This window comes from Bombus pascuorum, chromosome 1 (assembly GCF_905332965.1).
Source record: "Bombus pascuorum chromosome 1, iyBomPasc1.1, whole genome shotgun sequence".
NCBI classification, from domain to species: domain Eukaryota; kingdom Metazoa; phylum Arthropoda; class Insecta; order Hymenoptera; family Apidae; genus Bombus; species Bombus pascuorum.
In genome coordinates, this window is record NC_083488.1 from 1,054,425 (window position 1) to 1,070,281 (window position 15,857).

The following is a 15,857-nucleotide window of genomic DNA, read 5'->3' on the forward strand; positions in this document are numbered from 1 at the left end:
TGTAGCCGCGAACGCGTGGGCTACGAGCTGTTAGAAATGGGTGGAGAGAATTCGGCTGTAATTTATGAATCGAGGCTCGCGCTTATCTGCCTGCAAAGCAATAATTATGCGAATTGAAATTTCTTAATAATAGAGCAAGCTCAATGATTTCTTCCGCGACGTTCGGTTACATATTATTCGTTGATTTAATAATGTCGTTAAGACGGGTCTGGCCCCAACGCACGTCGACTTATCTCGGAAGCCTAGACCAATATGTATTTACGCCCACTTATTGAAATTTACGTCCATTTATATTTATAGATCTGGTCCGGTTGAGCGGTCACCGGTGTAATTAAACATTCACAGTATTATAAATTGGCCGCGTTTAATCACTCGTAATGTGAATTTAACATCTAATAGTGCGATCTCCGTGTTTACATATACGTATGTACGTATTGTATATACATTTGGAACGTGGCTCTTCTGGTAGTATTTTATAGTGCATTTCTCAGGAATCTACTGGTAAAGTGGTAGAATTTCATGATTCGCTGAACACGAACCGGGATCGCGGATAAAAATTAGTGTTAACGCGCGAGATGAATTATTACGTTATTAGTTCTCTACGTCCAGTTTTTGTTTATACGCGGGTTAATACTTTCTGCGGCAAATTCTCTTACAATTAGTTTCTTTCCTTTTTGTTCGCAGATAGAACTTGTATCGTATTAAGTCGATCGGAAAATTCTGTCGCCAGATTTTCCACGTATATCTATAACTCTATTTCGTGACTTTTACGAATCGCAGTTCGTTGTGAATACACGCACGCACACGTATTGAGATTGTTCGTTGTCGAAAATGTTTTTACAGCAAATTATTCCGCTATAAAGCGAATCCTAATTTTATACGAGCGTTGGTATCGATCAATAATTATCAAATTTGTATAAGGCTGCCTCTGACGAGGAAAGTGTTTGCTACTGGAAATCAGCCTCGCAGAGGCACTGAAAAGATACCTTAAACATTTGTATCGAGTTCCTTTCAACCGATCGTTCTTTATTCGGTTCGTTCAATGGATCGCGACGTTGATTTGACTGAAATTGCCACGTGTTGTGTGTTTCATCGGTAATAAGTGTACGCGAGAGAAACGATCGAGGTTACGACGATCGAATTAACAGCGAGCTGAATTACAGTCTATGTTACGACATTACACGACCAATTCACGTTTCACGTAAACGCAAATGTTGAGCATCGGACGGCACCGGATACCTTCGATTATACCAAACAAACGCGAATGATCCGTAGTTGAACGACTGTTGCAGAGTATCTTCCACCATGTACGCACATTGCCTTGCACAGTTACGTTGAAAATACGCGTATCTCTCTTGGAAACAAACTTGGATAATCTTGCGATTACGTAAGAGTTTCTATAAAACGTATACCTATTTTTGATTTAAAGTTGGTATGTAATTTTTTAACGCGTACAAACTTGATGCAATCGTAGGAAATACGAGAAAACCGAGATTTTGATATTTAACATTACAAGGAAAATTATCGTCTTCGTGTAGGCATAAACCAAGTCGTTAGACGTACGCGATCGTAGTTATTGTAAAAATTCTAGCAATTTGTGTCTTCCACGTGATTATAATACATCGTGTGTGAATATTTATTTGAATATTTTTATTTCGGATAACCGAAGCGAGTAGCCGACGCGTAGCAGTCGTGCGAGCGAGAAGAGGCGCAAGCACCGTACGTAAGAATGTGAATCACCGTGGCGTGGCGCCTTCTAATGTTCTAATCTTCTACACGCACGGGCATAGGTCCTTTTGGCGTTTATCGACGCTCACCGATGTCCATTTCGTCATTTTTCCGAGCCGTCGCGTTAGCGGCGGTATTCTTTCGTATTTACGAGGCGCACGGTAAATGCTTGCTAAGTGACTCGGTGATTTGGTTTTGACCGAACAATCGACACAAGTTTAACGTTGTCCGTGGTCAGCTGACAGCGAGTATGCTTCTGCGGCAATAGGAAAATATTTCCAGAATGGTTCGAACGAAAAATCCGGAGAAATCGTGAAACTACCATCAGCTATCTTGGAGAGCAACTACGAGATGTTCGACAACGGTGGAAATTTGACGCGCCTCGTAAAAGTCGAAGACCGAAGGTATGTCGCGAGGCGATCCTCGATGAATGGTATCTTCCCTTTATCTTTGTACACGCCATAGAAGCTGTTTGTAGTCCGTTCTACCAGATGAGATAGTTTTCCCCGAAAAAGTCGCTATTAAGCCCCTTCAAACCGCATACCCGATGCGTGATCCTTTCCTCCTTTATTTCTCTCTCATTTTTGTCCGTTTTCCTTCTACACCTACGTTTCCTTATTTTTCTTCTCCTTTCTCATTTTTTTCTCCCTTCTGACAGGTATCGTTCCAGTATAGCTCGTTTCGTTGACAACAGACAAAGTTGAGATCCAAGTCGTAACTCGAATGGATCGATGCATGGACGAATGATACTGTGAAAATAGATACCACGTATATCGATAGGTGTAATTTTGGACGTCTGGTTTCGTTAACAACTTATGTATTCCAGAGTGAGAAAATGCTATAGCGAAAATAGGATACATACTACGTACGATCGATAGGCGTTATCTCGGATGTCTGCTTTCGCTAACAATGTTCGTACGTATTCGACGGTATTTCTATAGCACATTATGATAATAACGTTGCGATCGAGATTGCGACGTAACTATTTATCGGCTGACCGTGGCTGTGTCAGATGCGAAGGCTACATTGTTAAAAATATATACCACCGCGTTTCATAATCTTCTTTCCGCTTTGCTTTTGATAGGATTTGACGTTCAGTACTTAACGTATTCAAAGCGGCGACAAACGTTTCTTACACTTGCTTAAGATAGAAAGAAAAATATTCGATTTCAGATACACTACAATTTCGTACATAACGATGTACCGATCATCGAACTGAAATAGAACGAGCACCTCGAATATCGCGAATCGTCTCAATTGCGAAATAATCGATGTTCTCGTGCCTAATTTTTAATGAAAAGTCAATTCCGTGTATTAACAGGTTGGAGTTATTGAAATTTAGAAATGTTTGTTGAAAAAGTCGGGTCCTTGAGAAATTGCGAATAATATCGTCTATATATAGAATATCGATTAATTCAAAGTTTCGTTTCTGTCAAACTTATCTTATCGGAATTGTATCACAATGAGCAGGAAATAGCCGTGTTAGTTAATAAAAATAAATGGGTAGAAATTTAAAAACACGTAATTACGTTGCGCAGAAACTTGCTACGTAGCAAGTAACGTAAAATTGCAAGAAGAACGAAGAAATTTGCTATTTGGCATCGCCGTATCGCACAAAGTAGTATAAAAATAAAGAAAAACATCCGCTAGATATCAGCGGCTCGATAAAAGAGCGACAGAGTAGAAAAAATAAATTGGCTCGAGATAAAAGCTACGAAGCGGACAATTATCGATAAGTTGACTATTTTGGCGATCGTAGTTGAAAGTTTCGATTCGATCGTTTGGTCATCGTACTTGAGAAATTGTAACTTTATCGTTAGATAGTCGAAACGCGTAAACGTCGAGACTTTGTACGTACGTACGTGTAAACGTGGTTGCGTCGCCGAATAATTCTCGAAATTCCGCTTAGCCTGGTTCTGCGAAATTCCTGGAAGGCAGGATCGCTTGGAACAAAAACCGTGACCAAGGTGGCTTGTCGTTTGACGAGCTTACGACCGACTCGTGCTTACAATTGCTGCGTCCTCGCGGTTCTACGGCTATTTTCGCAATGATAATAAAAGAAAAGCGGGATGATCCGTAGCTATCGCAGGCAAAACGAAAACGTTTGTCCATCGGGGACTGAAGGACCGACCTTGTTACTGTTTGCAGGTACGCACGGCTGACCTCGATAGGGCTTTCGCTCGTGTCTAAGGAAGAATGAAAAGGAAACGAAGGAGCCGAAGAAAACGAGAACTGGTGCGTGCCGTAGCTGATCCTGCAAGAGTCGCGCGTTTGCGAAGCGCGGCGTGAAAAAAGCTGAGAAAGAAGGAGGAGACCGAGTTTCCGTTAGCGAGACGAGGAGGGAAACTGAGATCGAATCGAAGGGAAAGAGACGGGACAAGGGTGGAAGAGACGTCGGAAGAAAGCGCGGTGGAAGGCAGAAGAAGGCAAAGGAAGACTGTGTAAAATATAAGGTAAGAGAAGCAAATAGGCCGGAACGGGACGAGAGAGAAACGATCGGAGCAGGATCGGGAACCGACGACGAGCGCAGCGACAAGGAAGACGAGGTGGAGGAATCGTGACACGGGCGCGTGTGCAACAGGCGATTTCTGAGCGATTTATCTTGCCAGGTTTGCAGGTGTTCGCGTGCGTCCTTCGTGGCCTTGTTAACGGGCTTCCTCTTTCTCTAGCCCGCCCCGGATAGGCTTTTATCGTTCCTCTGCCGGCGACCTTCCTAAAGACACACCGTGCCGTGAAATAATAGCACGGTTCAAAATAGACGGAAATCAGAGGTCAGATTCGAGAAGCAGGAAAAGAAGAGGAATAGAGAGCGAAAGAGCGATGTTACTAATCGCAAGAGGGGAGTGACGTCTCCGTGGAGTTCCAGGGAATCGGAGGAAAGCGCGGTGACGTACGAACCGGTGCGAAAGAGGAAGGATCGGAGAAAGAACGAGGGAAGAAAGGGAGAGGAGGAGGAGGAGGAGGAGGTGGAGGTGGAGGAGGAGGAGGAGGAAGAAGAGGAGGAGGTGGAGGAAGAAGAAGAAGAAGAGGAAGAAGAAGAAGAAGGAGGAGGAGGAGAAGTTGAAGCAAAAGAAGTGAAAAAGATAACGAAAAAAGGCGAAGACAAGAAAGAAGAAGGAATACAAGGAGAGACGGAAAGAGATAGGGGAGTAAATGGAGTGAAAGAAGGAAAGGAAGGTGAGGAAGGCGGCGAAAAGAAAGAGCACAGGTAGACAGGTAGAACGTAAGAGGGAGATAGGAGCGAAGTAAGAGAAGGAATAAGAGGCGGTATAAGGGAGGAGGAGGAGGAGGGGAGTAGCGCGAAAGAAGAGAGGGAGAAGAAGAGGCGCGTGGTGGTCGTGATGGTGAGGTAGTGGACGAGAGCGAGCGAGCATCCAGATCTGTCGCGTGCTGCGTCGCTCTGGGATGGGACGGAATCGGGACGACACGGTACGAAGCGGAACGGGACGAAACGGGACGACGGCTACTACTACAACTACGAGGACGGGATGGGATGGATGCTGCGGGCCCGTGTGAGTAGCGAGTCGAGTCGATCCCCGCGCGCTGGTATTGGTTTCACTCTCGGCTGCTGCCGGCCCGTGTGCTGGTGTGTCGATCTCTCTACGAGAGCGAACCGAGGAGCGTGCCCGAACCGAGCCGGAGAAGAGAACCGCGCCACTCGTTCAGTAGTTTCTCGGACGCCGCACCGCCACCATCCGACCTGCCAGATAACCCCGTCGACTTTACCGGACTACCCCCGACCTCCTAATAATAACGACACGAACCACGACATCGCGCGACAAACATTCGATCGTTCGGTTTGACGAATCGCCAACCATCCGAATCAAACAGACCGACGATTCATCCGTTTCCATCCGTCACCAAATTTTCCAACAAACTTTGGTGTTTATCGTGATCCTCGTCGTCGTCGTCGTCGTCGTCGTCGCCGCCGTCGTCATCATCGTCGTCGTCGTCGTCGTCGTCGTCGTCGTCGTCGTCGCCGTCGTTGTCGTCGTGGTCGTGGTCGTTTGCCGCATCTCGCTTCTTCCGATGTGAGTCGTGAATCGTAAGACAGAAAAATTGGCGAGCAGCGCACGCGGTGGTGGAAAATCGTGGTGGATCCTTGGAACGACGATCGGTCACGAGGGATTCGAAAGTTATCGCGACTCATGGTCGCGCGGCAACTCTCCACTGGCGGATCCACTTTGGCTTTTTCGTTTTCGTCGCTTTAAGTTCGCGTAAAGTAACCGGTGTGGCGTGGTCCAGTGTCACACGCACGGAGGTCGTTAGCTGTTTTCCTTTTACCCTCGCGTCGCTTTTTGCGCACATCGCGTTCCGTTCGATTGTTTGTCAGCAAACCGGGAAGTAGAAGAATCGCGGTGTGATAGCGGGTCTTGCCAGGTGTTTCCTCGCGGTGCGTGCGACGAACGTGCGTGCTCGTGGCGAACAACGCGACACGTATCGGTCGTGCTGTTACTCGTGTGTAGTGTGCACGAGCCAACTTTCGCGAACGTAATTATACGTTGCACCGATTCTTCGGAGTGGTGAGAAGCAGAAGAAGAAGAAGGAAGAGAAGGAGGAGGAGGAGGAGGAGGAGGAAGAAGAAAAGGAGGAGAAGAAGAGAAGAAGAAAGGGGAGAAGAAAGGGGAGAAGAAAAAAAGTAGTATCTAGTAGCGATGACGTTACCGATGATATCTCATTGCTGACCGAAAGAAGAGTATTTCGCGAGAAAGAAGTACGCGCGTGATTACGACCCTTGGCGACTCCGGAAGGATACGCTCTCCCACGGCAGTCAGGGGGAGGGAGAGCCGTCGAGCGAAAGAGAAACGGTGATATAGAAGAAGACAGAGAAAGAGGGGGAGGAGGAGGAGGAGGAGGAGGTGGTGGTGGAGCCGTGGTAGAGAGGGAGGAAGAGAAAGAGAGAGAGAAACCCGTTAAGGCGGTACGAGTAACGTGTCGGTGGAAGTTCTTGCGATTGATAGAGGGACTAAGAGAGAGGGATAGAGCCAAGTCGACGAAGGTAATCGGTAGCATCAACCTGCGTGCCTCGACAAAACCGATTAAAGACGAGCGAGCAACGATCCTTTCGCCTGCTTTGTCGCTAATTCAGTGTCGTCGTTCGCCTTTTCGTTCGGTTACCGGCTGCACGACCGATCTTCAGCCAGGATCATTCGCAGTGTAACGAGTACCCTCGGCGATATCGGGCACAGGAAGCCTCGACGATCTAGTCGGTCGTTTGCATTCAGGATCCATCGCACGTCGCCTCGATGCTACCTCGTAAACCAATTCCGTGGTTCCCTATCTTCGCGAACAAGCCGTTCTGACTGGCGCGCGTCGTCGATCTTCTGGTTCGCGTTGACGAGCGACACGGATCGTCCGTCGACGAGATCGAGTCCTCGTCGATTAGTTCGTGGAGGATCGGTGTTGGCCGCGGTAGAATCGCAGCCACGGGGGTCCGCAATAATGCGAGAGTATCGGAAACGCGGTAAATGGACGATAACGGCGGGCCAGTTGCTGCTACATCTTCAGTGTTCCGAGAGAATCTTGTTCCAGCGGTGGCTGTGTCCGAGGCAAAAGTAAACCAACGAGGATGAGGTGGACTTGCATCGTGCAGCTGAATTTTCTACGCTCGTGTGATTCCCTCTACGATCCGTCGAATTGCCTGCCGTGTTTTTGATTTAATCCATCGAACGACGACAACGACCACTATAACGACAATAACGAACGAGCAGAAATTTCAAGACGCAAACGAATCTTCTAGGAAAAGCAAACGAATTATCGAAAGAAAGAAAATAGCAAGAAGGAGAAGAAGGAGAAGAAGAAGAAGAAGAAGAAGAAGAAAAAGAAGAGAAACGAGAAAGAAGAAGGAAAAGAGAAGAAGAAAAAAAAAGAAGAGGAAAGTGAAAGAGATATTAAGATAAAAGCGTGAAGAAAGTGGCGTGTAGATAAGAAGGAGGGCTCGGAAAGGAGTGTGGATGAGACCGTCATGCCCGCTGAGATCGACACGGGCGGGCCAAGGGTGCTGCACTGTGATTACCGTGCCGACTGCCCGATACCAATCGTAGCGTCAGTTTCCACCGAGTCTTCCTTGTGCGGCGAGAATAGAGTTGTCGGAACGTTGACGATCGTACGACGACTTCCGCGGATCGACGAAAACCAATCGCTCGATAGCAAAGCCGTCGAGTCTCGTCGTTGCTTTGGTTTCTCCTTTCGTCGAACCGGCGACACATCGTCGTCCAATCGTTCCGGATTCCGAGGTTTTCGACGAGCAGAGCCGCGTAATATCGCGTTCGACCATGTTTCCAATCGTCATCGGCAGCCGTCGAGCGACGCGCTGTCGTGTACGATTCGACGCGAGAACGTGCATTATCGTGAAAATAGTTTCTATCCGGTGCAACCGGAATCGCGACTCGGCGATGCGATCGTCGTGGACCGGTCGCCGATCGACCAAGAGGCGATAACGGAGACACGATCGGGACAAGACGAGTATTCGGTAGAACGCGAAACGAACCGGAGACTCGATTCGACGAGGCTTCCGGTGCCTTCGAGCAAACACGAAAACGATACGGGTCATAGTGGTGGACATCGGCATCGGCACCGAAGTCACGAACGAGAAAGCGAAGAAGAAGCCAACCGCTGCTCGAAACGTTGCGGCCTGTCAACCGCCACTCGCAATTGGCCGCGGTATCGTCTCGCCAGCCATGTCCCAATAGGGAAGTCAGCAGCGCGGTTCTCTAGTCAGTCGAACGACCCTTCGAGATCGGGCGATCGGACGAGGTACGAGAAGTTCGTATCGACGCCGAGCTCGCTCCCGTCCTTGGCCGATGAAACGTGGAAGGAAGTGGACGACGCGACGAATTCCTGGAGTAGCGAGTCGCGCGTCACCAAGGTCGTGGCGAGTACCGATGCCCAGTGCCGGCAGACCGACTTTCCTTCGTTCGATCACCAGGAGTCCTTGACGAGAAGTGACCGTGGAACGAGGAAGAAGAAACGCGTGTGCTCTAACAACCGTTCAACGTACATTCAGTTAGCGTTACTGTTGTTCCTCGTCGCGTTCGGACAGTGCGGACTTCGTAAATCAAGTGTGGTTAACTACAGTGCGAAACCGAGTACAACCGGGTTGAGTGTGTTGACGATCGGTACAGTTATCAGTGCAGTGAGTGCCGCCCCGGTTGATTTAATGGGTGACGCCGGCGTGAGGGCAGAACGATCAGCCAATTTGTCGCACATCACTGGCGCTTCCAGGAAAATCCAGATGTACATCAAGAATCGGCATTTGCAGATCCTGCCAGATGGCACGGTAAACGGTTCCAACGACGATACTTCGGATTACAGTGAGTACTCTGTCTGCCAGTGAATCGCATTTTTCTTTCTGTCTTTCTCCCCTTCGTTCCCATCTTTCTTTCTTTCTCTCTCTTTCTCTCTCTCTCTCTCTTTCTTTCTTCCTTCCTTTCTTAATATACAATCGTAAATCATCCATCGATACCGCACGCGCACCATGGAAACTGGAAACTGGAAATGTTCAATGATCGCGCGTAGTTTTGTTGTGTCATTTTATATCGTGCATCCGCATACCGCGGCTGATGCTTCGTCCAACGTCGACGTTGCTCCTTTCTTGTTGGCTTTTCCTCCTTTTATCCGTTTCCTCGGCGAAGGAAAACGGTTTTCTGAAATTGATACCGCGTTCTGGGTAGAGGCTTCATCGTAAACGCCAGTTGGTACGGTTCCAATCGTTCGTTGATTGTATCGCGAACGTTGACTTCGCCGAGGCTTCCACTCCAAGCACAAGTTGCTTCGTTATAACTTATAACACGCGGTTTAGAATTTCTTGGCATACGACGATTATGTAGTTGAAGCTTTCTTATTAACGAAATCAAACTTCTACCATGTACGTACATACACGCTTCTTGCTATGTACATACTTTTGAAACGGATCGAACCAGCGTCGATGAAGAAACGCGGCCAATACGTCGATGTTTGTTTCGCGTTACAAGCGCGCGTTCTATTCATCGTCCGAATATTTATATTTTGAGCAACAAATAAATGTGAAATAATCGAATCGCGTGCAGGTAATACACGATCGGAATACACTTTGATAATTCGTTTCGTTTCCAAAGCGAACAACTTTCCATTAAAATTACGCGCTCTGTCGAAATTAGCGTAAAGCGTAAACGTAATGCAAAAAAGAAAAACGCGAAGAAATCGGAAAGTAATCGCGTAGCCGAGAAAGTGTCCGCCTTGCGATCCGACTCGAATCGGCGAAATTAACGATAGAATGCGATCAGGTCTGCGACTGGGTCGAGAGAGCTGATCCAAGAATATGCGCTGCCTAGTACATGTACCTCTTCTTAAGTAGTCCACATTAACCTTTGAAACTTTGATAGTCTATCGTTGGTGACTCTAAATTCACGCTGTCCGATCGTAGTTTCTTTTTTCAAACGAGGATAAGCGCTCAACTACGTTTGAACTTCTTTCTACATCATTTAACCTTAATCTTCGTAAAACGAACAAAGTTCTTCCGTTAGACGGCCCCTCGTACTTAGCTGCTAACAATAAGGTCAATTCGACGAACGTCGAATCTGAATTTAAACATTCGTTTTCCACTTTAACGTCGTAACGTTCCGTTGGAGGATGATATTTTTATAATTCCACCGCGAATATTTGTTAAATAAATTTATACAAATTCGTGTGTTCGTTATCGCGCAACCGAAGAAATGGAATTTAATTTTCTTTCTTTCACATCTTTTACGTCGTTTCATTTTTACGCTATCCATGTGTATAAAAATGAATTCTACTATTAGCATAAGCGCATAAAAATTCACAATCTATTTATAATATAGGGAAATCAAATTAGAATTCAAGCGTGAACGTTTCTTTCGAGAGAAATTACGTACGAAACTGAAGAGTTACGTTTGCGAGGTCGAAGTAGAAAATTGTTTAACTTTAATTGTTTAACACCGAGCTCTACACTCTGGTAGGTATGGGAAAAGAGATGTTATGGCTACGGAAACGAAGAAACATTCTCTGCTTCTATAATATAATTCCTGGCCTTATTTTCGATAATTGTAGCGGTACTCTTTCATCAAACGCTTGCTTAACTTCTCTAACGACGCGACGCGACACGACGAAACGAAAGCTGTGTACTTCTATATCCTCTCTTACGTAAGAACGCGAGAATAACGGATTTCGTGTTCGAAAATCTTTTACGCTACAATATTTTTAATACGTTTACTCAAAAACGTTAAAAATAAACTCGCACGAGTAAGTATTACCATTCGAATCGTGCAATGCAGATGTATCGTATACCCGTGCGATGTACAATGTATAACGATACGTATAATGATTTAAGTATCTGATTGATAAGAGTTATAATTACTCGAGCTACGCTTAAACATGAATTTCCAATGAGATAGAATTCGTAGTTTTTTCTTTGTAGTTTAGTGGAGTAACATTGGGTCTGAATGATTTAATTGCGATTTGTATATATCTTGCCAAAATACTTCTGGCTTGCCAATAGACACTGCACGCTGCTCGACCATCAGTGACTAACTATTCTATTTTCGACTCTCTTCCGGTGTTGTTTTTAACCCTTTTATATTTTGATTTACTTGTGCGTGTAACCGTTCTGTTGCACCACGGGGAGTGAAACAATGTTTAAAGAACAGTGATTTAGATTTTTCGGACGAATAAGTTATACGTACTATCTCCCATATAACACACGCAAATACGTATTTGCTACGTTTCCCCGGCTTAAATGTTTCTAAATCGTGATAGAAACAAAATTTGTTGAATTTATTAAACCGTTTCGCTAAAAAATAACATACCCATGTAGAGATGACCGTAAATTGCCGTTAACGCGGTACACGACTGGATAATTTAATTCGTAACCGATAAGACGCGATCTATCGGACTCTGGTAATTTTTATTTCTGATCAATTTTGCTTTTAGGTAATTTGTAACGTGTTGTACGTACCTGTCAGTACTCGTTAATTACAATAATATAATTTTCAAACGAAGGAATAAGTAGGTTGCGAATTTGTATATATTCGTGAGAACGTGTAAAAATAAACAAAGTGTGTGTAACACGCAAAGATATACGAAAGACAGCCAGAGTAAGCTTTCCGTGATGACGATTGGAGGGCGAAACGAATACGTTCTATTTCTTTATTGCAAGATTGGATAGGATAGGATAAAATTGTCAGATTGCACAAGTCTATCGCTTTATAGAATTTTATGGAAGTGGAGAAATTTAAATTGCAAAAATTACAAACTACAAAAGATGTAGTTAACGATAACCGTTCGTCGTAATAAAAATCAGCGATCTTGTAAAAAATGGTAAATGGTAAATGGTAAATACCTATATCGTTTTTAATTATCCCTAAGGTCGGTACTTTTCTGTCGGAATTTTTCTACGAAACGACCACTGTCTATCTCAATTACGACTCGATGTAGCTTTCGTTCTTAACATTGAATTCATTCTTCAAAGCGGCACATAAACCTCGTTTACTTGGAACGAATTGAATAGCGTTAGAAACGAGGTTTCACCGACCGTCAAACGCAGACTGTCAGGGTGCAACGTTTTATATATACATTTCCAGCTACCAATTAACTCGTGCGGTTCTCGCGAAAACGTCGCGTTGCATAGCTTATTGGTCGTTAATAAGTATTTACAACTGAAAAATATGTTGTCGCGTCGCATCGACGAGGACGAACGACGTTGGCTCGTTGGCCGTTCTCGGCGACCTAAGACAACGCTCTGTTCAGTGTTTCGAACCGACTTAATCGCGAAAATTGTATCGCGAAGGTAGTTGCGCGACGTCGACCACCACGTTGATTAAATAATAAAAACGCAAAAAGAAAAGTCAAAGCTCATCGCGTAACCTGCGCGAGCAGCAGCAGTACGAAACGAGTACAACCGCCAGGGATCATCCAAGAGAGTTTATTGCGCTCGAACCAGCGCAGCGATACGTTTCCGTTCTATTTCTAATAATCTGTCACGTGTTCCCTTTTATGCTTTAGCTTTACGTTAGGAAAGTTGCGTTTTTACAGCGACTATCGCGTGACTCGCAAACGTATTCCAGCACTTGTATAGAAATTCTATTAACACTGTAACAAAATTCAAGACTCGTAATTATATCGGTGAAATTCGAATGGAATGGAAAAAAAAATATTTCTCCGTCGCAAAATTCGCATCTTTTAACAGACGCTGTTAAGCTATATTTAATTATAACAAGAATATTTCAACGAAAAATTAGTTTCACGTCTTAGTAAGATCTTTTTCTGCTCATTGGAGCAATTTGATCGCCACAGCGGTGTTTATAACGCAGTCTACAAAGATGGATCGTTCTAATTAATATATATGTCGTTTCACAGAACCGAAGGAAAGCGAATAGAAAATAAAAAAAACAATCGTCGATAGATTGCTTTTTATAATTAATCGCTTTGATATAAATACGTTTGTGACACATGGAATTGCGGAAGTTTAATTATCGAGGTATTCGTTTTACGGTATAAAGATCTTGTTACTGTGCCGTCTGGGGAACGATCCTATCCGAACAAGTATAATGGTATCGCGAAAAATACTCTTCGCTCATCACTGACGGAAATGCTAATCTTGATGCTTTGACAGCGTGGTTGATTTAACGTAAACGTTAATTAATTCGACGAGTATGTATACCCTCGGATTCGAGTTACGATGCACTTTTTCCCGGAACGATATCACATGTTGATAATAGACGTATAACATTCTTATTTCCTATAATTGCGAAACATAGGCAGTAATTGTACATTTCCTCTATTTTTCTCAGCTCTGATTCATAGATGATTAATCGACGGAAATTTTCAACATCTTTCTCTCATACGTTCCACTCTTCCAACTCGTATAATCATGATTCCTTTTCTTTTTTTTGTCCACGAGTCACAATTTTTATTTTTAGCTCGATGATATGTCAACGCTCCTTTTCTTACGAGAATTGAATTTTTTAACTTCGACCGACACTTTTTACGAGGATTTCACTTTCTCCCACTTTCCTTAGATATAGTATTCGAACAGCTTTGATTTAAGAATGTTCAAAGGTTTCCAGACATTTTTAAATCCCCTTTCAGTCATTTTCGACTCGATCCCATCTTTGTATCGCGAAGAACTCTCTCGAATTTGAAGAAAAATTTGATAAATCGCTATCGACGCGCCTGATTTTTCTCCTCGATATTTCTTTAAAAATTCGTTTAAAACGCATCTTTCTGTTTGCCAGAACGAAACGCGAGCAATTACATAGAACAATGGACGAAGCTCAAATGTTAAATGGCCACGTGCGTTTTCCTTAAAATCGCGCGGAACTACCGAAAGCGACAGCTGGTCTATTTCGTCCTTTCATTCATAACTGTTGCTCGAATGGAGACTTTCTCGGTCACAGATACTCCGAAGCGTGGCTGGCGATCGACTTGGTACGCTGAATAAATTATATTCCGGAAGTAGACGGGGTTCGATCAAATTTTTCTGCTCACGATGTGTAACACGACCATTGAGCGCCTACCATTGAAGACGAAAGAGGGAAGAAGAAAAAAAAGGGGAAGGCAGCGGTCTGGCAATAAATCAGTCGGCGAGGGCCGGTGATAACGGAAGCTTCGAGGGGATTCAATGGCCCCGATACGTCGCTATCAGTTGGAGAGAATGCTGCGCGATTAGGCAAAGACGGAACTATCCGGAGGGATCGCGAGGTCGTGACCTACATATTGTATGTGTTGCCCATGGGCCATGAAAGAGGACGAATTTCGTGGATCGGTCGTACATCGACTAGACATCGTTTACACGAGTCACGCGGGATATTTTATTTTTTTAGATTTCAATTTAATCTTTTTCCAAGAATTTTTCTTTGGAATTTCAGTGCATTTTATAAACGTAAAGTGAATCGATCCATTGTACGGAGACTGCCTTTTAAAGAAGCGTCTTTGAAGAAGTACGATTTAATATAATCGCGGTACATGAACCGAAAAAAGTTTTAAAATATCGTTATATAATTCGTTTACTCGAGATTATTATAACGGCAAACGAAACAAACGTACAGTTTAGTATCACGCTTACAATTTTATACGCAAAGTAGATTTAGCGTATTAACAATGTAATCTCACGACACGATTAAAACTAGTAACGCTTTCGAGCAAACGTAATTTCATCAATTTCATTGATTCTCATTCGCCTATTTCTTACGTCGCGTAAAAGTCTCTGCCATGTTATCTTTTCGTTGGCATTTTTCCAAGCTTTCGAATCTATCTCTTCCGACTCGCACACTGCATGCTGTAGACATAATGATACGTAATTTCCTTTATATATATGTGACTATTTGTATGCGCAGAAAGCTACATAGTGCGCAGAAAGTCACACGATGCGTATTTATCGAATCTTATAAATTCCGTTAATTGTTCGTGGAATATTTGTAATCGTGTTATCTCGAAGCGTGCAACGTTCCGCTACCTAATTGAATCGTAGGTATGGCATCCTTTCGTTAATTAACTCCGAATGTCGTACCGATAAATCGCCAACATCTTATCGCTAGCGATCGTCCTTTCGAATTGCTTAATCTCTTGGCTGCTATATAAGCGAAGATGTAATCGCTTACCGTGGAACTTTTTCTATGTTTATTAAAGAAACTGAGTAACCGACGAGCACGTAAACACCTGCAAATACAGTGAAATATAGTTAGAAATATTTCTTACTGCTTAGTAGCGATGTATCAGCGTACACTGGAACTTTGATCTTACTCGTGACCGAATAGAATTTATATTAATTTATGAAATTTATTACGTCTATTTTCGAACGTCTATTATTTATCATCTAAAAATTACAATTGAAATTTACATCGACCACGTCGGAATGGGCTTGATAATATGTCGCTTTTAACGATAATAATACAGCAGTACGAACTATGATATGTTCAAGCTTGAAAGGTAAAATAGTAACTTTTTAAATAAATACGTAAATACACGATAAATACACGACGAAAAATAACGTAAAAGCCTTTACTACGACAATTGTCATTGCGTCTCGTAACGAAAGGATGATTGGTTGAGATCGAGAACAACCCTCTCGCTGTTTAATCAACTAGAAATATATCGGTTGGCGGCCGTGGAATTATACAAACTGGCGTGGATCG

The 15,857-nt window shown here is 43.9% G+C and overlaps 1 protein-coding gene and 1 long non-coding RNA gene across 6 annotated transcripts in view; both read left to right on the forward strand.

Annotated features, from left to right (window-relative positions):
• Positions 1 to 4,636, forward strand: part of LOC132911327 (uncharacterized) — a 68,862-nt gene extending 64,226 nt beyond the window's left edge. Inside the window, exons 3-4 of the long non-coding RNA XR_009658965.1 lie at positions 3,877 to 4,181; positions 4,338 to 4,636. This is a non-coding gene — a long non-coding RNA (uncharacterized LOC132911327). The remainder of the gene's footprint in view (positions 1 to 3,876; positions 4,182 to 4,337) is intronic.
• Positions 4,637 to 5,767: 1,131 nt separating this feature from the next.
• Positions 5,768 to 15,857, forward strand: part of LOC132911211 (uncharacterized) — a 154,292-nt gene continuing 144,202 nt past the window's right edge. For all 5 annotated transcript variants that reach the window (XR_009658943.1, XR_009658945.1, XM_060967654.1 and 2 more), the window contains exon 1: positions 5,768 to 9,041. Coding sequence is in view for 3 of the 5 variants with exons in the window: in XM_060967654.1 (XP_060823637.1) it covers positions 7,694 to 9,041 (1,348 nt within the window). In the remaining 2 variants the exon portion in view is untranslated. The remainder of the gene's footprint in view (positions 9,042 to 15,857) is intronic.